This window comes from Borostomias antarcticus (assembly GCF_949987555.1).
Source record: "Borostomias antarcticus genome assembly, chromosome: 1".
NCBI classification, from domain to species: Eukaryota; Metazoa; Chordata; class Actinopteri; order Stomiiformes; family Stomiidae; genus Borostomias; species Borostomias antarcticus.
In genome coordinates, this window is record NC_140234.1 from 24,180,427 (window position 1) to 24,200,911 (window position 20,485).

General features: G+C 45.6%; 1 protein-coding gene across 1 annotated transcript in view; it reads right to left on the reverse strand.

The window, feature by feature from the left end:
* pof1b (POF1B actin binding protein) overlaps window positions 1-19,619 on the reverse strand; it is a gene marked incomplete at its 5' end in the record, with an annotated part of 37,672 nt that extends 18,053 nt beyond the window's left edge. The window contains 3 exons of the mRNA XM_084451240.1: window positions 10,852-10,929; window positions 11,713-11,853; window positions 19,566-19,619. Of these exons, the coding sequence (XP_084307366.1) occupies window positions 10,852-10,929; window positions 11,713-11,853; window positions 19,566-19,619 (273 nt within the window). The remainder of the gene's footprint in view (window positions 1-10,851; window positions 10,930-11,712; window positions 11,854-19,565) is intronic.
* Window positions 19,620-20,485: the final 866 nt, after the last annotated feature.

The window sequence follows — 20,485 nt, forward strand, 5'->3', positions numbered from 1 at the left end:
GAGTACCATGGACCAGAAATAAAAAAAAGTCATGCCCAGCCCCTGACACCACCCTCGAAGAAGATATAACAGCTCCTTAAGTCTAGCACAGTTAATAAAAAGGTGCTCTAATCTCTCTCCCTGACCTCCCTCCCCCGTACTAGGACCGATGTGTGCCAGATACCTGTTTGAAGCTATGCTGTAATACCCTCCACTCGAGATCACCTGTTCTCTTATCAGTGGGTGGCTTGTATAGGGACCGCCAGCAGCCTTTCGGGGAAAAGTCTGCTCCAAAAAAAACAGCCCACCTCGACTCCCTCATTGTGGCCAGAGACCGTGTGCGTGACCTTGACACAAGTGTGGTAGACAGCCTTCTTACTCACTCCCTGAAGCCTCTCCAACTCAGGAGTCCGGAAAGTGAAAAACAGCCCTCTCTCCTCCTCCCACTCCCCAACAGCAGGAGAGACTAAGATCGTAGGGAAGACCCACTCATGTCCATCCTGCCACTGTTCCAAAAAAAAGATGATTCTGCACATACGATGCAAACACCACCACTCTCTCCATCGGGCGCACTGACCCACCAGCCATAGACTCCACCGGCTGGTCAACAGGCATCCTCATCAGAAGTCCCAGCCTCCCCCAGCCAGCCTCACCCAGCCTGGCACGCAGACTAGGAGAAGAGAGCCTCTCTGCTGTAATGAGGTCAGACCCAAACAGAGGCTCCTCAAACAGCCACAGTCCAGCCCCCTGCTCAGGTTCTCCACGCACAGTCAAAGTTCTCCATGCCACCAATACCGACCGATAAAAAGGCGTCAGTCCCGCAAGGTTCATGATGTCAGGCCGGAGTAGGAAGAGCTGCTTGTCCAGCCCCAGACGGCCCGCTCTCCTCAGCAGCATCGCGGTGTCATGCCAGTGAAAACCAGCCCCATGCTGCAGCCTCTGTGCTGTCTGAAACCCAAAAGCTTTCATCCTGGAGGGAATGTCTCCAAGTCCCTGACCTCCTTCATGGAGTGGCGTGGAGAGAGCCCCAACCTTCAGCTAGAGCCTCCCGGACCGAAAAAAACAACAACAGTTCTCTGTACATCTAGATTCTTAAAAAATCTTAAAAAATCGATTCATCGATTCTGAATCGATTCATGAATCCAAAAATCGATCTTTTATTTAATGAATGAATGAATAAATGAAGGAATGAATAGTTCATTCATTCATTCACTGATGCATTCATTCATTCATTTTTGGAAATCAGTATCGATACCCAGACCTAGTACTGATGTGTTGCATAACTTGGCAGTCATGTAATTAAGGTTACAGCTAAAAAAAAAAAAAAACAGGTTTTAGTAACACTAACCGAATCGATATTGAATCGAATCGATTCGAATCGGAATCGATTCCGAACCTTGTGAATCGGAATCGAATTCATTCTTGAAATTCAACTCGATAGCCAGCCCTATGTACATCCTCCATCAACCCCGGTGGAGGTGGCAAAACCGTGACCCTCTGCCACAGAGCCGAGGCAACCAGATTATTGATAATCAGGACTCTCCCCCTATATGACAGCTGGGGTAGCAACCATTTCCATTTGGATAGTCTGGCACACACCTTCTCCTGCACCCCCTCACAATTCTGCCTCTGGTAATCATCTGTACCCAAGAAAACCCCCAGCACCTCCATCCCTGCTGTACCCCATCTCAGTCCACCTGGCAGACTAGGAGCAGCCCCCCCCCCTCCTCCCAGTGTCCCACCTGAAAGACCCCACTCTTCTCCCAGTGACCCTGGCAGACGAAGCCCTCTCATACACCTGCATAGTATTTCTTAAAAAGTCCACATCTTCCTGACTCCTAACAAAAACATTGATATCATCCACATAAGCGGATATAATACCAAGCCTGGACCCTGTGGTAGCCCTGGCAACGAAAACCCAGTTAATGTCCCTCTAAGTCTGCATAATAGGGGCTCCAACACCAGAGAATACAGCTTCCCAGAAATCGGACAACCTCGCCTTATTCCTCTCTGTATAGGTGTGGGACAACTTAGATCCCCCCCCCCACACACACACACACACCTTAACCATATAGGAGGAACCTTTATACAACAATCCCACATGATAAAAAGGTTTCATCAAAACCCAAAGCCTTTAGGGTGGAAAACAAAAAAGTATGGTCCACACGGTCAAAAGCTTTCTCTTGATCTAAGAATAAAATGCCCCATTTAAAACATACATTTTACATACTCCCAACAAATCTCTTACAACTAAAAGATTGTCCATACTTGTCCTCCCAGGAATGCAATACGCCTGATCCTTATGAACCAGCATCTCCAGATAGTTATTAAGCCTATTCGCCAGCACCTTCGAAAGCAGCTTGTAGTCCGTACATAGAAGAGCCACAGGCCTCCAGTTTAAGAGAGCCAAGTCTCCCTTCTTTGGTAGCAGTGAAAGGGCTGCACGCCGACACGAGACCGGCAACAACCCGCTCCCCACACACTCCCCACACACTCCACGAACACCTCCAGCAGGTCCTCACCCAGCCAAGTCCAGAAGCGCTTGTAAAAATCAGCCGGGAGGCCATCAACCCCAGGTGCTTTGCCAGATGCCAACTGGCCCACCTGCAGCTGTAAGCTCCACCAGGGTCAAAGGTGAGTCCAGGGCAAGGAACTCCGCATCTCCTAACTGTGGCAGGTCCTGGAGTAAGTCCTCAGCACACAGCCCTCCTCCCCATAGAGGGCAGTATAAAAGGTCACACTTTACAATAAGGGTCACAAAAAACATTAGTTAACTGTTAACTAATGCTTATTTAGGGTTAGGTTAGGTTACTAATGTTAATTAATACCATAGTTAAGGTTAGGGTTAGGGTCAGGTGAGTAAACCTTAGTTAACATAAATATCATTAGTAAATGGTTAATAGAGATATTAGTTAACTGTTACTTAATGCTTAATAATGAATTAACTAATGCTTATTAATGTACCCTTATTGTAAAGTGTTACCGTATAAAAATCCACAGCATGACTTCTCATTTAAACTGGATCAGTCGTTGTCCTCCCATCCACATACGAAGACAAGTCATCCGTTTCGTCTGGGAGACCTTCCTCTCTATGCACTAGGTGCATCAATATCCCTAATACCAATAAATCTAACCCTCACCAGAGCACCCTTCACCCTTTCCTGTAAAATACTACTACTCTCTTTTCTCAATCAGCCTCCTCTCCTGGTCAGACACACTGTAATTCATAAGGCCTCCCTGAATCGATATCTATAACTCAGTTATGACTAGTCAAAACTCTAATTTTAGATATCTGCAACGTCATTTCGCCTAGTAGATTCAAACTACTTTTGCCATTCATGTGTATGGGGTACGTCATTACAGATATCTACAATTCAGTTGCGGATATCCACAATATGAATTGCGGATATCTATAACTGAATTATGACTAGGAGTAATTCCAGTTTCAGATATCTACAATTTAATTCTGACTAGTCATAATTCCAATTCAAGATATCTACAACTTAATTCAAGACATCGTAAACTTAATTTAAGATATCTTAAAATTACATTGTAGATATCTTGAATTAAAGGGAATTAAAGATATCTTGAACTGGAATTTCATCATCAGCCTGTCTGAGAGGACAATCCCTCGCTACATGGCCCTCGCCACTGCACCCACAACACGTCTCGGACGAAACAAAAACAACATGATAATAATCATCCACCTTCACCTTAAAAACCAGACTCAGTTCCTCGTCTCTATTATTGAGAATCATGCTCACCTGTCGCCTATAATTCTGCGTTCTATTGTACTCGGGACTTGGAAAGATCCGACCTCCGACATGGAAAAGTGCAATAGAACGGTCACTTAAGTCGACTCCACTATTTTTCATTTTCATCAATTTTTACTTTATCTTGCCACGCTTTGTGTTTTCGAACGACTTTGTAGCTTTTGTAACAACTTTGGAGTTTTCATGTCCATTTCCATTGAGTTGAGCATGTTTTCCCGAGCAGATGCAATAGAACGGATTTAGATTGGAGGTCAGAACTACTGACGCGGAACTACCGATAGAAAACACAAAGCGTGGCTAAAGATAAAAATAAAAATTGATGAAAATGAAAATTCTGCTTACCGTTCACAGCGTGTTGTGTGCGCTTCCACTACTGACGTCAGGTGTGTTTATCGGACCTGGTGGATGTCACCCGAGTTCCTGACATGGAAGTCCGACTTAAGTGACCGTTCTATTGCACTTTTCCGTGTCGGAGATCGGATCTTTCCGAGTCCCGAGTACAACAGAACGCAGCAATAATACCGGACGGTATTCTTATCGGGGAAACGATTTTTCTATGTCTGGATAGTTCCCTTACCAAAAGGTTATCACTAATAAAGGGCGGAACATTAGATATAGTGACCTTCCTAGCTTGTGTAGACAGGGGCAAAATAGAGACCAAAGTATCTCTGATCACAACACAACACACTCGCAATCAGCTCGTTCACTTTGTGAACTTCATCAACAAAAATCACACAAGCGCCGCTCAGCCGATCAGCAGATTTAATACTGTTGTATCCAACAACTTTCCCCACGGCCAGACAGCGTTCCTCTACCGAGCAGGGGAACTTTCCCCACGGCCAGACAGGGTTCCTCTACCGAGCAGGGGAACTTTCCCCACGGCCAGACAGGGTTCCTCTACCGAGAAGGGGAAACAAGTGGAAATCCATATACCATGTTTCCGTGCAGGTTTGGCAAACTCTATGCCCAAACAATCACCTAGTGGGTAAACACCCACTGCAAACTCGCAGTACCAACTATCAACACACTATTTCGTAACAAACATCAAACCTAAACCATATACACCCAAAATAAGAAATGAGAAAAAGCAGGAAAAGAAAAGGAAAAACTCCAAACACACCGACCAGCTCTCAGCTCACTCACTCACTCACTCACTCACTCACTCACTCACTCACTCACTCACTCACTCACTCACTCACTCACTCACTCACTCACTCACTCAGAGTGGTCTGAGAGAGAGAGAGAGAGAGAGAGAGAGAGGGTGGGGGCATGTTATTATAGAGCTGAGAGAGAGAGGCCATGTTATTATAGAGCTGAGAGAGAGAGAGGCCATGTTATTAATGGAGCTGAGAGAGAGGCCATGTTTTTATAGAGCTGAGAGAGAGAGAGATAGAGGCCATGTTATTATAGAGTTGAGAGAGAGAGAGGCTATGTTATTATAGAGTTGAGAGAGAGAGAGGCCATGTTATTATAGAGTTGAGAGAGAGAGAGGCCATGTTATTATAGAGCTGTGAGAGAGAGAGAGAGATAGAGGCCATGTTATTATAGAGTTGAGAGAGAGAGAGAGATAGAGGCCATGTTATTAATGGAGCTGAGAGAGAGAGAGGCCATGTTATTATAGAGCTGAGAGAGAGAGAGATATAGAGGCCATGTTATTATAGAGTTGAGAGAGAGAGAGGCCAGGTTATTATAGAGTTGAGAGAGAGAGAGAGGCCATGTTATTATAGAGTTGTGTACAGGGAAGAGTAGAGGAGGAAAGGGGAGAGAGAGGGAGAGTGAGAAAAAGAGAAAATGCCAACTGACAACACTGTAGAGGAGCGTGCCATTGTCCTGTGCTGGCTATAGAAACCAAGCCAACTCCTTTCACAACCCTACAATCAACCTCTTTTCCTGATCTTTGCTGCACACGCACTCACGATTTGCGTATTGGACTTTATCCAGGACAATGTGTGATCAAAGCCCCATGTGTTAAAGAGCATCATAGTTCACATACCTGCCCTTTAAACCACATCACACATGAGGTATTCACTAATGAGGGGCCTTCCACTCACTTGCGTGCCTGTGTTAAAGCACTGGTGGGTTGTGTGCCCGACAACCTGACAAGTGACAAGGTTCATAGGGAAGACCGATATCTGCTCAAGGTCCTATTAGCGGCGTCAAAAAAGGCCACCAGGAAATGGTGCAATGTGGATCCCCCTACCACAAAAAACTGGAGGGACATTGTTGAAGAGCTTCTTCAGGAAGCCTGACTAACCCCCGGCCTCAACCTCTCTCTGGCCTGACTAACCCCCGGCCTCAACCTCTCTCTGGCCTGACTAACCCCCACCCTCAGCCTCTCTCTGGCCTGACTAACCCCCGGCCTCAACCTCTCTCTGGCCTGACTAACCCCCGGCCTCAACCTCTCTCTGGCCTGACTAACCCCCGGCCTCAACCTCTCTCTGGCCTGACTAACCCCCGGCCTCAACCTCTCTCTCTAGCCTGACTAACCCCCGGCCTCAACCTCTCTCTCTAGCCTGACTAACCCCCACCCTCAGCCTCTCTCTGGCCTGACTAACCCCCGGCCGCAACCTCTCTCTAGCCTGACTAACCCCCGGCCTCAACCTCTCTCTGGCCTGACTAACCCCCGGCCTCAACCTCTCTCTGGCCTGACTAACCCCCGGCCTCAATCTCTCTCTCTAGCCTGACTAACCCCCGGCCTCAGCCTCTCTCTGGCCTGACTAACCTCCGGCCTCAGCCTCTCTCTGGCCTCTGTAAGACGCCGCTCTGTCCCGCATGACATCAGCTGTGATCTGGAGACAGCGCTGTCCCCAGAGAGCTCTGGGACAGACCTATCTAGCTGTCCCATCTCAGAGAGGAAAACCCTTCAACCAGCGGGCCTGTAACTCCATACCAAAACAATATACATCATCACCCCCTCACCTGGAAGTGTGTCAGATCCTCCCTGGCTTCATTGCCTCATCCACAATGTGTGTGTGTGTGTGTGTGTGTGTATGTGTGTGTGTGTGGAGGGGATCTAGGCCAGTAGGCATCACTGTTACACTGTAACCGTAGAACTTGGCTATTGTAACCCTGGTTGGCCAGAATGGAGGGAGGAGTATCAGCTTAGTCACTGTGTGTGTGTGTGTGTGTGTGTGTGTGTGTGTGTGTGTGTGTGTGTGTGTGTGAGAGACTCACAGAAATGTAATGGGAGAAGGTAAACAGTCATAAAATTGTAAAATTGACGGGAATATAAGCACACACAAATGGGCCAACCGATACTGTACACACTTTTAGTGTCCTATAAAGTTGCAACGCTTTCATTTGGGAAAACCCTCCCAATGTTCCCACAGCTTACAAACAGATAAGAGACTGTTGTAGCCTCCTCTCTTTCTGCCGTCAGAATTCAGAGCGTAGGGGCGCCCCGGTAGCTCAACGGGCTGGGGCGCTTACCATGTAAAGGCTAGTCCTTTCTGCCGCGGCGTGGGTTCGAATCCAGCCCACACCCTTTGCTGCATGTCTTCCCCTCTCTTTCTCTCCCACCTTTCCTGTCTGTCACCTACACTGTCCTATCATAATAAAGCAGAAATGCCTTAAAAAATCCACCCCCCTAACCTGACGCACCAGATGGTTTGTTCCGATCGACCATCTGGGAAGGCTTCGTTGGAAACTGTTTGGAAAAGTGCAGGCACTTTAAAAATTACTTGACAGGTGATGAACCAATTTTCAATTCAATTCAAACGGTTTTATTGGCAAGGGAAACATACGTACGTGTACATTGCCCCAAAGCAAAAAAAAATCAGTCTGTCTATCACCGTCTATCATGGTGCCATACTGTATCAGCGCTTTCTCACTGTCGTCACACCTAATCCACGCCCGTAGCTGCCAGTACTTCCTCCTCACAGGACGCAAACGGATTTACGTTGAGACAAACTGATCTGTTTGAGAAACCGAAGGAGAGCTTCCGAGATCAGGACGGTCTCACAAGGCTACTTCCGTCCGTCCGTCCCTCCCTCCCTCCCTCCCTCCCTCTCTCCATCCTTCCCCAGGCTGCAGTTAGGGCGGTATCACCTGGGCTCAGGAGAACCGTGGAGATCACGGCCTAGACTTCCCCTCCATCACTGTCATAATGACCCTTCCAGACTGGCTGCTGTCCAGCTGGCATCGGCCTAGCGTGGGAAAACACACCTGGGGGAAGCGTCTTAGAACACCTGCTATGACTCCATACATGAGAAAACATTGCAACATCCCTGAATCTACATGTATGCACAAATTCAGATAGCGTAGCACTTTTAAATGCGTTTCTACATTTATTGACGTTATAGTCAACTTAAGAAATGTCAGTGTCGTGAAAAGGTTTGTGGTTAAGGAGCTGGTCTGGTAGAGAACTCTGGTCAAACACAGTCTGATGGTGTGGATGTCCCAAAGACCAGACTCCCAAAGACCAGACTCCGCTCCTGGGCTGGGGGAGGTACTGTAGCTAGCTTAGACTTGCTCATGTGAGGTGTGTGTCTGCAGGTGTAAGCAGTGAAAGGTCACAGAAAGTACAAATCAGATAGGACCAAGAAATAGTACAGGGTTGGGAAGATGTGGCAGACAGAAATAGAACAGGGTTAGGGAAGATATGGTAGACAGGAGGCAGTGTTTGAGGTAGGAGCAGAAAACCACATACGCGTTCAATGAACAGAAAGGCAAAGCTGGCAGTTCGCTCAGAAATATGTGAATTTCAAAAGGGATGCTTAAACACCAAGATAAGGCAATGCATGGGCTCACCTCACACCTTTTTGCTAGTATAAAGGAAAAGCTGTCTCTGATTGTATCTTTGTATTTTGATCCCTCAGTCCTCTGGGGATTGGACTGCCTGCAAGCTTGTATTAAAATCACTCAGAAGTACGCCGGTCTCCGGGGCATTGCTGTCACAGTCTAGACTGTCGGCCACCTAACCGAGAGGAACACATTGAGGTCCAGAAAGATCCTCTTCCAAGACTCCCTCAAGTGACAGGCTTCTAATGTCCTGCTGTCTGTCCTCTCTGTGTTCTATGTCTGCTTCAAGGGACATGGACACACAGCACCTTGAGTAACCGCCGACTGTGCTAAATGCAAAAGAGAGGCAAATACGTACAGCATATAGTATAGTGTAGTATAGCCTATTCAATAAAGTATTTTTGACTTTTCTATGACAGAGAGGGACCAGTGGCCTGTCACTGAGAGAGTGGCCTAGAGAGAGTGGCCTAGACTCATTTCCGTCACATGAGCCGACTTCACTTGGGCAACAACATAAACATACCAACACAACACAGCTTTTTGAAAGAGAACAGGTCAGTTAGTTGTATGTCAAGACAATCAAGTTTGGACTATGATATATGTCACTTTCCATTTCATTCACATGAGTGAAAAGGTGAACTCATTTAGGAGGTGAGAGAAAGTTCCTGTGTGTGTGTGTGTGTGTGTGTGTGTGTGTCCATGTTTCCCCAGGCTGGTATTTTAGATCTAGATTAGTGAATCATCTTCTCTCCTCTTCTCTCAAAGCTCTCTGGCGATTGACATTCAACATTTACATTTCAAAACTTCCTCCAGGCGCCTCGTTTAACGCAATTATGTCATTGTTCTCTCTCCCTCTCTCTCAAACACACACCCCTCCCACATGGGTTAGGCAGCGTCACACTATTCTACAACCTCTCAGGGTCATTAAGCAGGGTTATGCCAACAATGGGATTAAATGCCTAAATTCTGTGAGTAGTTTATTTTTAATTTTTATCACTGTCAGTGTAGCAGTTTCCTATTTCAGGGAATTACTGACGTCACCCTTTGATGTTCTGTCACGATTTTGCAGCGGTATTCCGTAAGGCTATGCTTGCATTTGTTATCCTATGGTTCACCTCCCCCCCAAAAAATAAAATGAATAAATAAATAAAAACAAATAAATAAATAAATACATCTAGAATAACTTCACATCTAATAATAATAACTCGTTGATCTGTCATCCTTCTAAATAGGTGACTAGTCATGACTAATCAATCAACAAGTCATGATTAATCAGTCACATGTGTCTTGTGTGTCAGTGGGAGTGACAGGCCACTGGTTAACTGTTGTGTTGTTGTTGTGTTGTTGTTGTTGTGGCCCTACAGCGTCCCAGTCAGGACCTAACGGACCACTATGAGCACAGTGTAATCGTGTTGCACCGGAGACAAGACCGAACGCATGCGGGGCTTGGCCGTCACAACCACACGACTCCGCTCAGTCTCGCCTACACACCCTCAAGACACGGACAAGGTGAACGGACCTCAGTTCCACTGGGAAGGCATGAACTACACATGTGCAACAAACACACAGACACCAACAACACACACACACACACAAAAGATTAAAAGAGGCACACTTGTGAATTATGTAATTATATGACAAATGCAATTATATACAATCAGTGTCCTCCTAGGGCAAAGTGACATCTAATCCAACTGACGACAACACGTTATGTCTTTATGTTTTGACAACACCTGTAATCATAGTATTGTGGGTCAGCTCAAAAGAGCGCTCTCAAGCACGGCAAGGACTTCTGGGAAACCATAGGACACACCCTGATAACCGTCTATTAAGAGTTGGATAGAGTTACATAACAGATATCACACACATGCTCATGAATAAAGTTCACTTGTCATGCTGCTCAACTCTTGCACTCTAGACCTTCTAAGGCAATTAACCTCCACTAAACAGGCGTGTGCGTGCATGTGTGTGTTTGTGTGTGCGTCAGGGGTGTGTCTCAGAGGAGATAACATCTGCGAGTGCCTGGTTGTTCCTATGGGTGGGTGTGTTCAGAGGCCTGCTGAGCTCTCACTCTGCTCCACCCTGAACCCACAGATACTGTTGAAGGCCCTGTGAACACTGATATGCCTGGTAGAGTGTGTATAGTAAGACAGTCTAATGTATGTATGTGTATGTGTGTGTATGTATGTGCATGTGTGTGTGTGTATGTGCGTGTGTGTGTGTGCGCGCATGTGTGTGTGTGTGCGTGTGTGTATGTGTATGTGTGTGTGTGTATGTGCATGTGTGTGTGTGCATGTGTGTGTGTGTGTGTGTGTGTGCGCATGTGTGTGTGCATGTGTGTGTGTGTGTTCTCTCTCACCTCCTCAACACTTGGCTCGGGGCTCTTGATTGGACTGGAGGCCTGGCTGAACACGGACGGGGCTCTCCCATTAAGGCTCTGGGAGGGCGAGAGACACAGAAAACATGAGAATAATACACACAGAGAGGAAAGAGAGAGGGGAAGAGGGACATACAGAAAGACGAGTGGAGAGAGAGATGGAGGAAAACAGAGTGGAAAACAGAACAAACAAAACCAACACAGGTACAGTAGCCTATAAAAACAAACTCTCTCTCTCTCTCTATGAGGTGTGGTACCAAACAGAGCCGACTTAAGAGTGAAACAGCTGTAGATGATTGATGGCCCTTGGACTGCTGAATCAGAGGGGTGTACAACCTGATTCATTTTTCAGGTAAGGCAGGGTGTGGCCTGTCATCTGTTTGAACTTGACTAGGCGTGGTTCATCTACAGTATCAGCAACGGTGCCTACTGTTATAGGGGCGGTGCAGAGAGAGAGAGAGAGAGAGAGAGAGAGAGAGAGAGACAGACAGACAGACAGACAGACAGACACAGACAGACAGGCCAGCAAAGGGGTAATTCTTCATGTACCCCTATGCATACCTGGGTGCTGAGTTGGGTTCTTGCAAAGGGTTGCTTTCAGACAGACAATTCCTAAAATATGAATAACATAGGCTTTGTGTGGTCTCTCAGTATATGGGATACAGTAACAAATACTGACTTTTCTGGTCCCAAAGATGCACCTCACGTAGGTCTCAATATCACACCTTCTGGTTGAAAGGATGGACTGCAGATTATTTTACTAGCCTGCGCCTGTGAACTGAATAAGCTATATGCCCATTATTTAAATACACATGATATATATTTGATTAGCTTACAGCTCACCTCAACAACCTGTTGTTGGTAAACGATGTCCGACTCTTCTAAGCTGCCCATGCTGAGTCTGGGCATGGTCTGCATGTACATCATCTGGGGCATAACTTGAGGTGCGCTGTTAACGAGCACGTAGGACTGTTGCATCGGTTGCTGGACAGGGACAAGGTACCGCACCGTCTCGTAGGATCCATTTACGTTGTAAGGCAGCGGAGACAGTGAAGCAGGATCCGAGGAGACGCTGATCGTTCTGTATGTCGTATTCGTAGGCTCCGAGGAGACGATCGTTCTGTATGTCGAGGTGTTAAGTGTCGAAGTGTTGTGAGCGACTGGAACAGACATCTTGGCGAAAATTAAATTTTCACTCATGCAAAAACTTGGGAAGATTAAATTAGGCTATTAGAGGCTACTTCCGGAAAGTTGGCAAGTAACACCATACACGACTGTTCAATCTTCCTCTTGACAGTAGAGCAAATCTCCCGGATGGTGCAAAATGTTGAGGAGTAGGCAAGAGCAGGTTACGATTCCAGCGAAAGCACTCTGTGGGCGGTCTAAATGCAAATGACTGTAATACGATTCCCAGGGCTGCCAAGTCTCACGCGCATTTCAGCCTATTCTCACGCTCACACTTCACAATTCTCACGCGGAGAAATGACCAACCCCTAAATAGTAGCAGTCAAATGTTCATGGGACCCTTATTTTGAAATTACTTGAAGGAACGCAATTCTCGCCTCCCAGCTAGTCGACCTTTGTGTCCATAGAACGCTACTCACATCTACCTACCGGGGGGGGGGGGGCTACCTGTGTTGGGTACACTAGTGAGTATTAGGCTTTCATGAACTTGCATAGCCAAATCACAGAGGGGACATATGATGGGACGATCGAGGCCTAAACACTTTTGGGGGTAGAGATGATGGGGGGGGGGGTAGACCGTATGGATCCCTAGCATGGATGTATTAATCCCTAGCCTCCCCAAGCAACATTAATGATTTATATCGCCATCTTGTGGTAAAGTACGGACACGACATGCATGGATAATTTTCTTTGGCGTCAACCTCCAACCAGGCCAGGTCTAGCCTGGCTTATGTGCGTGGCTGGCTTGTTTCTGTTCAGGACTGGTAGGACGGAAACTAGTCATGCCACTGAAATAGCTTTGAATTGAAATGACATGAAATAATGTCTGATAAATTAAGATAGGTCTTGTCGCCTGGACACATCAGTTCCAATGCTTCCAATGCTAATCCAGCACAATAAGAGTGGGATAGCCAGTTAGCTCATGAGCTCACAACAACTAGCAGCAGCTTCCATAACATTAATGGTAGCGGTCAGTGGCTAAAGCAGTTAGAATGATGATTCCTGTAATGTTAGCTATTTTGCTGCAATTGGTTCAACTTCTATTTCTCAACAAAGGTAAGGGATAAAAAGTTTAGAGTGAAACGATGAACATGTGGAGGTTTGGGGTATAGTCTCATAAAGTCATCCCCACTGGGTCTTCCGGGTGGGAGTCTAATGCTCTTACCACTACTCTACCTACACCAAAAAGAAATGTATTTTAAATATATTTCTAAAATATATTTAATGAATATATATGCAAATATTAAAAACCGGGAACCCTAAAATATATATAAAAGAAATATATGTACATTTAAATGTTTTAAATATATATGCTAATATTAAAAATTGACACCTCAATCTTAAAAATTAACACCTTAAAATACACTACATTGCCAAAAGTATTCACTCACCCATCCAACAGATGACAGAGCGGGGTCAGCGGATGCTGAGGCGCATAGTGCGCAGAGGTCGCCAACTTACTGCAGAGTCAATTGCTGCAGACCTCCAAATTTCATATAGACTTCAGATTAGCTCAAGATCAGTGCGTAGAGAGCTTCATGGAACAGGTTTCCATGGCTGAGCAGCTGTATCCAAGCCATACATCACCAAGTGCAATGCAAAGCGTCGGATGCAGTGGTGTAAAGCACGCCGCCACTGGACTCTAGAGCAGTGGAGACGCGTTCTCTGGAGTGACGAATCACACTTCTCCATCTGGCAATCTGATGGACGAGTCTGGGTTTGGCAGTTACCAGGAGAACGGTATTTGTCTGACTGCATTGTGCCAAGTGTGAAGTTTGGTGGAGGGGGGATTATGGTGTGGGATTGTTTTTCAGGAGCTGGGCTTGGCCCCTTAGTTCCAGTGTAAAGAACTCTAAATGCTTCATCATACCAAGTGATTCTGGACAATTCCATGTTCCAAACTTTGTGGGAACAGTTTGGGGATGGCCCCTTCCTGTTCCAACTTGACCGCACCAGTGCACAAAGCAAGGTCCATAAAGACATGGATGAGCGAGTTTGGTGTGGAAGAACTTGACTGGCCTGCACAGAGTCCTGACCTCAACCCAAAAGAACACCTTTGGGATGAATTAGAGCGGAGACAGCGAGCCAGGCCTTCTCGTCCAACATCAGTGTCTGACCTCACAAATGCGCTTCTGGAAGAATGGTCAAAAATTACCATAAACACACTCCTATACCTTGTGGAAAGCCTTCCCAGAAGAGTTGAAGCTGTTATAGCTGCAAAGGCTGGGCTGACGTCATATTAAACCCTATGGATTAAGAATGGGATGTCACTTAAGTTCATATGTGTGTAAAGGCAGATGAGCGAATACTTTTGGCAATATAGTGTATATGTAAAATAACAATCATACAGTAATTGCATCCACTGCTAAATAATACAAGGACATATTCAATTGAATTCAAGATTTCAATTCTAATGTGTACAAACAACAGTATTTTATCTATAACTTAGCTGCACACTTAGGTCTCATGCAAGTTTCAGGTTTAATACCAAGCTTTTGGTCAGATGACCTTCATCAGGGCAACACTGTGTGTGTTGCCCCCCCCCCCCTCCCGCTTTCTGATTATAAATCATAAACTGTTGGCGAGTTGTTGGCGGGGGAGGGGGTGCTGACAGATTTTTTTTTTTTTTTTCGGGGGGGGGTTCTTCTAGCCTGCAGGCCAGACCAGTTAGCACGCCAGTCCACCGGTGCTCCTGATGGCCACCCCGCCCCTGGCTGTGGATAAGAAACTGCTTAAAATATCATAAAGAAAAGAAGCCTCATACTATTGGGGAAACTTGATTAGGCTATGCCTTGTGCAACTGAGATTATCAAAGAGTTGTTTGGAGAGAAGGCCAAACAGTTAGCGAACATTCCCACGTCAAATGACACAGTTAAACGCCGCATCTCATCGATGTCGGAGGATATACTGGTACAGTGCGCTACTCGCCTTCAGGGAAATTATTTCGCCATCCAATTAGACGAGTCGACAGACGTGTCTAAAATGTCCCATCTACTCGCATAGGCTACGTTCGCTATGAATGGGAGAAGGAGATAAGGGAAGATTTTTTGTTTTGTAAAGAGCTCAAGACGACGAGACTACTACAGCAAAATATGTGTTTGAAGCACTGGATGATTTCATGAAGTCAAATGGAATAAGTTGGGCCAACTGCATCAGAGTGTGCACAGATGGAGCCGCGGCAATGACAGCCAGACAATCCGGAGTAGTTCAAATAATAAAAGCTGTCACTCCCCGTGCCATCTCAATGCATTGTTTTGCACAGAGACGCGCTTGCAGCAAAGGACATTGATCCCGGGCTCCACGAGGTTTTGAACAATGCTGTGACCATTGTGAACTTTGTTAAGGCTAGAGCCACCAACTCCAGGTTATTCACTGCCCTGTGTGAAGAGGTGGGTTCTGACCTCCGTTCCCTGCTCATGCACACTGACGTAAGATCTCCGGGGGAAAAATGTTGACGCGCCTGTTCAGCCTCAGGAAGGAAATGCATACCTTCCTTTCCGAAAAAAAAACCAAACTGGCTGAGCTACTCAAGAGAATTGGCTGGCTCAACTCAGCTACCTTGCTGACATCCTTAATAAAACAAACAAACTTAACAAGACAATGCAGGGTGGAAGCACAAACATCATTAGGCCTACTCAGCACAAAAGAGTGGAGGCTTTCAATAGAAAGTTAGAAATGTGGACAAATTGAGCCTCATCTTGAATGACTGATATGTTCAAACAGTTGTATGCCTTCCTTCAGGAGAAAAATATGGATTTCAGAACCATTAAGTGCCAGGTAAGAGCACACTATTCATTCATTCATCCATCCATCCATTCATTCACTCATTCATTATTGTTTTTGTATTCATTCATTCATTCAGTTAACAGCACACTTGGCAGGGATGTTGGACAAGTTCAACAGTTATTTCCCTGAGCTCAGTGAAGAGGAAGCAGCGTCCTACCTCTGGATAAAGAACCCTTTACAGAGAACATTGAGACCAAACTCCCTGACACATGTCCATCCAAACTCTTGGAAGAACTCATTGACATCTCATCTGATACCACCTGGAGAGCTCGTTTCAGTGAAGTGTCCCTGGAAACATTCTGGTGTGAATGTGGTGCTGAGTACCCTGCATCTCATGAGGCAGCAGTTAAAGTGTTGATACCATTCAGCACCACATATCTGTGTGAAGCTGGCTTTTCAGCCATGACGGCTTTTCAGCCATGACGACTCTGAAAACAAAATAAAGGGTTAGGTTGAGCCTTGAGAATGACGTGTGTGGCACTGTCCCAGATCTCCCCACGTATTGACCGTATTATTAGCAGGCAGCAGCAGCAGGTCTTACAATGAGCTTTATATAATACAAGTCCTATCTCCTCTCTCGTCTCCTCTCCTCCTGTGACATTTTATTCTGTTAATTTTCTGGTTCTTCGCTCTGAATTCTGAGAAAAGGTTGCTTCAAAATGACTGTTTTGTTTCATAGTGGCCTTTCTAATTGCCAATTCACAAGAGCTACCATTTCTTGACATATCAGTTTGGGTGCTCAGTAGAGGGAGGATGAAGGCATATTTTTCAACCATTCATGTTTGAATTGCCTATTTTCACTGTCGACTTTTCTTTTGGCCATTTTAGCTAAATTAGAAATAACTAAAAGTAATATCAGGCTAGCTATTAGCTAACTGCAGACGAAATGTTTGCTGCGCTGTCAACTCTCCATTATCTGTGCTGTCAACTCACATGACCCCAGAGTTGCCAGATCGGATGGACAATTTCCCAACTGCCCAATGTCATCCAAGGTAGCTCACATGGGCAGAAAGCCTCAGTCTGCACCTCTCGTCTAATGTAGCTAACATTACCAGAAGTACAGTAGCCTAACTTCGAAATTGCCTTTTTTATGTCAAAGGTTCCCAAAGGATCCAGCAATGAGGAAATCGTGGGCCATAACTCTCAAAAGGAGCGAGTTCAAGCCTAATGACACTACAGTTCTCTGTAGTTGTCATTTTAATGCAGAATATTTCGACAGAGCTTGGCAAACTGTGCGTTTGAAGGAAGATGTGGTCCCTTCAGTGTTCCCTGCCTTTCCAGATCATCTGTTTAAAGTTAGTGTGTTTTTCAAGTCATGAGATATTTTAGTCTTATTTTGGGTAGCAATGTTAATATATAACCTAGTGGAAACTGACTGAAAGTTTGCTTCCCGTTTATATTTTACCAATAGAGAATGTGAAGGCTGCGTTGACACCGTGACGAATCTGCCATTGTTACAGGCAGAGCTACGTTAGAGAGTTGCGGTGTAGCTACACGTAACATTTTGAGCATGAAAACACATGACAGAGAAGGAAAGAGATGGAGAAAGGAGCAGAGAAACGAAAAGGACCGCTGGGTGTATGTGTGTGTGAGGGGGTGGTTACAATCACTGTAAAGAGAAGAAAACACTTCAACACGTTTGTCAGAGAGCACAGCAAACTGTCATAACTTTATCTAAAAATTCACACCCTCACATGGCAAAACCATATTGATTGGAATTGTTGAACACATTTGTATTTGTTGCTGCGGACAAGACCAATGACTCTCCATGTGGATCATGATATGTGCGATGTTTCTTGTTTCCTCCACATCCTTTGCATCCAAATGACAGCGACCCTTTGTGAATGCTGGCAGCTTCATTTCAGAACATATTCACATATCTCTGTATTTTGCTTCATTTAAAGTTGCTTAATAAATCCAGGTCAACCAGGACATCAACACAAGCCTCTGAAGCAAGTGATCCTGTACCTTAATGCCCAGACCAGTTGAATCCATCAACCTTGTTAAGTGAAATAAGGCAGTTCTTATCCACAGTACTTTTGCAACATACTTCGAGATGGATTGTTGTTGTAATAGTTAGAGATGGACCGATTGGCTTTTTTTTGGCCAATACCGATTTCCGATTTTTGGGGGGCAGACTCACCGATACCGATTTTAGGCCCCCACCCACACACACACACTAGCCAACCAAACTGAAGAACCAGCCTAATCACCTACAACGTGCACGCACCACACACACACAGAGCACACAGTCTCCCTCTTGTGTGCACACATTATGCACTCTCTCTCCCTCTCGTGCGCACACATTACATGCACACTCTCTCTCCCTCTCGTGCGCACACATTAATGGTGCGTTCGTTTCTAACTGGGAGGTGGTAAATTGCGACTTGCTACTAGGAATGATTAAATAAAACGCCGCATGAACTCGCACTTCCTTGTCGCAAATTCGGATATGTTTCTCAGCCCCCAGTTGCTCGAATGCACTAGATATAACTAGGTAACTGTGATATAATGGTATATAGATATAACTAGGTAACTGTGATATAATGGTATATAGATATAACTAGGTAACTGATATAATGGTATATAGATATAACTAGGTAACTGTGATATAATGGTATATAGCTCGAATGCACACAGGTCGGAGGTGGGTATTTTGCCACTTGCGACTTGCCACTTCCGACCACAAACGAACGCACCATAAATGCACACTCTCTCTCCCTCTCATGCGCACACATTACATTAGTCAAGTTCTTTGTCAGTTTATTTACAAGTTCGGGTCTGGGAGGGTTCCCCACTCCTGTTCGCTAGAATCCTCTCACTGTCACCTCTCACTGTCACTGAAGTAGTGAAATAGAGAAACTTCACATAATTTGCCAACTTACTTACCACTGCAGCTGATCAGCGCGAGCGAGCGAGTGACTTCTGTCACCTCAGACTTTTCACCAGACGGACTGTGCCATTGACATATCTACGGCTGCAGCGCCACCTAGTGGCCCTTATGAAAACCAGATCACAGAAACCAGCCAGTTAAAGCCAGACCAGCTGGTCGCCGATTGGGCTAATTTGACTAAAACCGGATGGTTTTAAATCGGCCCCCGGTCGATCGGTCCATCCTTAGTAATAGTGCTTTTCCAACAAGTGTTATATATTTCATAGGATCATCATTATGCCCTTGACCCTGACCAAGTCAAACAGAAATTGACTGAGACCCAAAGAAGAGCTGCAGAGGCAGCTGAGAAATGCCAAGGATCGTGAGAGAAGGTGTGAGGAGATGGGTGGGGGTAAGAGTAGGCTGCTGGGGACATCTGAGGAGGGCCAGCCTGTGTTCGTCAACCAAGCGGTTGACGGTAGAAAGAAGCGAATTCAACATCTGTATCGCTCTCCTGCTGCTTCTCCTGTCTTCTCATCATCCCAGACAGCTGACGGTGCAGCAGCTTGGTGTTGGATGCAGAACGCCTTTTGAGTGGCTTCCGCCACACACTCCTTCCACTACTCTCCCGAGTCACCCCAGCCTCAGTAGGCCCATCAGTGGGAGTTGAAGTGTCCTCTTCCTCCATCTCCTTGGTTGAGCCCTCAGCTGAAGTAGTGTTTGTACTGTTAAAGCTTAGACTATATGAAAATTATTAAGAGGAAGCGTATTCGTACCAAATAAGTTGACATTGAAATATTTCATGTAAATAGGTCCTATTTTATAACTTAAGTTGGGGTTAATGGTGGCTTACCATCCTCCTCCATGCCATCATGTTCTTCCTCATCATCACCACCATCATCCACATGTTCAACGTCTACATCTGGGGAGATTGAAAGTAGTAACATCATACGGTTAATTGGGGCATTGCAATGAATAGGGATGAAAATTGTTAGCTTGCAAGAACTGTAGCCTGGGTGGTCAAATAACAGTTGCTAGCTAGCCAGCTAGCTTAATAATGCTATGCTATCAAAGCCTCCAATGAGCTAACGTTAAAGCAATACATAGCGTTTTCTCGGAACTGCGCCCCCACAGGCTCTGCGAGTAAGTGCACTGTCGTACTTTCGTAAAGTCATCAGATTATCTTTTTCTGGCTTTCTCCGTGATGTTTCGCTTGATATCATTGAGATAAAAAAATGCATGATATCCATAGACGCTGGAATAGTTAGCTACTACTGTGTTGTTTAAGCACAACGTTGCGCATGCGCACTTCGACTGAATGCTGCGTCCCGGGGGCTCGAGTTTTAAAAGTTAATAAATGTCAATGTATTATCTTTCTGAGTAGACTGTTTGGACGATTCAGCTTACTTTTAGTAAATCTAATTGGAGAATTAGCACCAGACATGTTTGTAAACGTCCTAATATCGCAATGTATTGCTTTAATGTTGATATTCTAAACTTTGCACTAAGTTACCAGTGCTGCCGATGGTTGCTGTGCTGGCGGTAGCAATTGGCCGACTGCCCAAGAGCTGGTCCATCTCCTCCCAAAATTCAAATTTCCTAACTCCAGCTCCACTTCTCATCGACTCACGTTTTTCAGCTAGATATTTTGCCTTCATGGCTTTCCATTTGTTCCTAAGGGCCTGCCAAGGCTTGGTGACACCCTGGGAGGCCATAACGTTTGCCAGCCACTGAAAGATCACAGCATTTCTCTGTCTTTTACCATCCAATGCC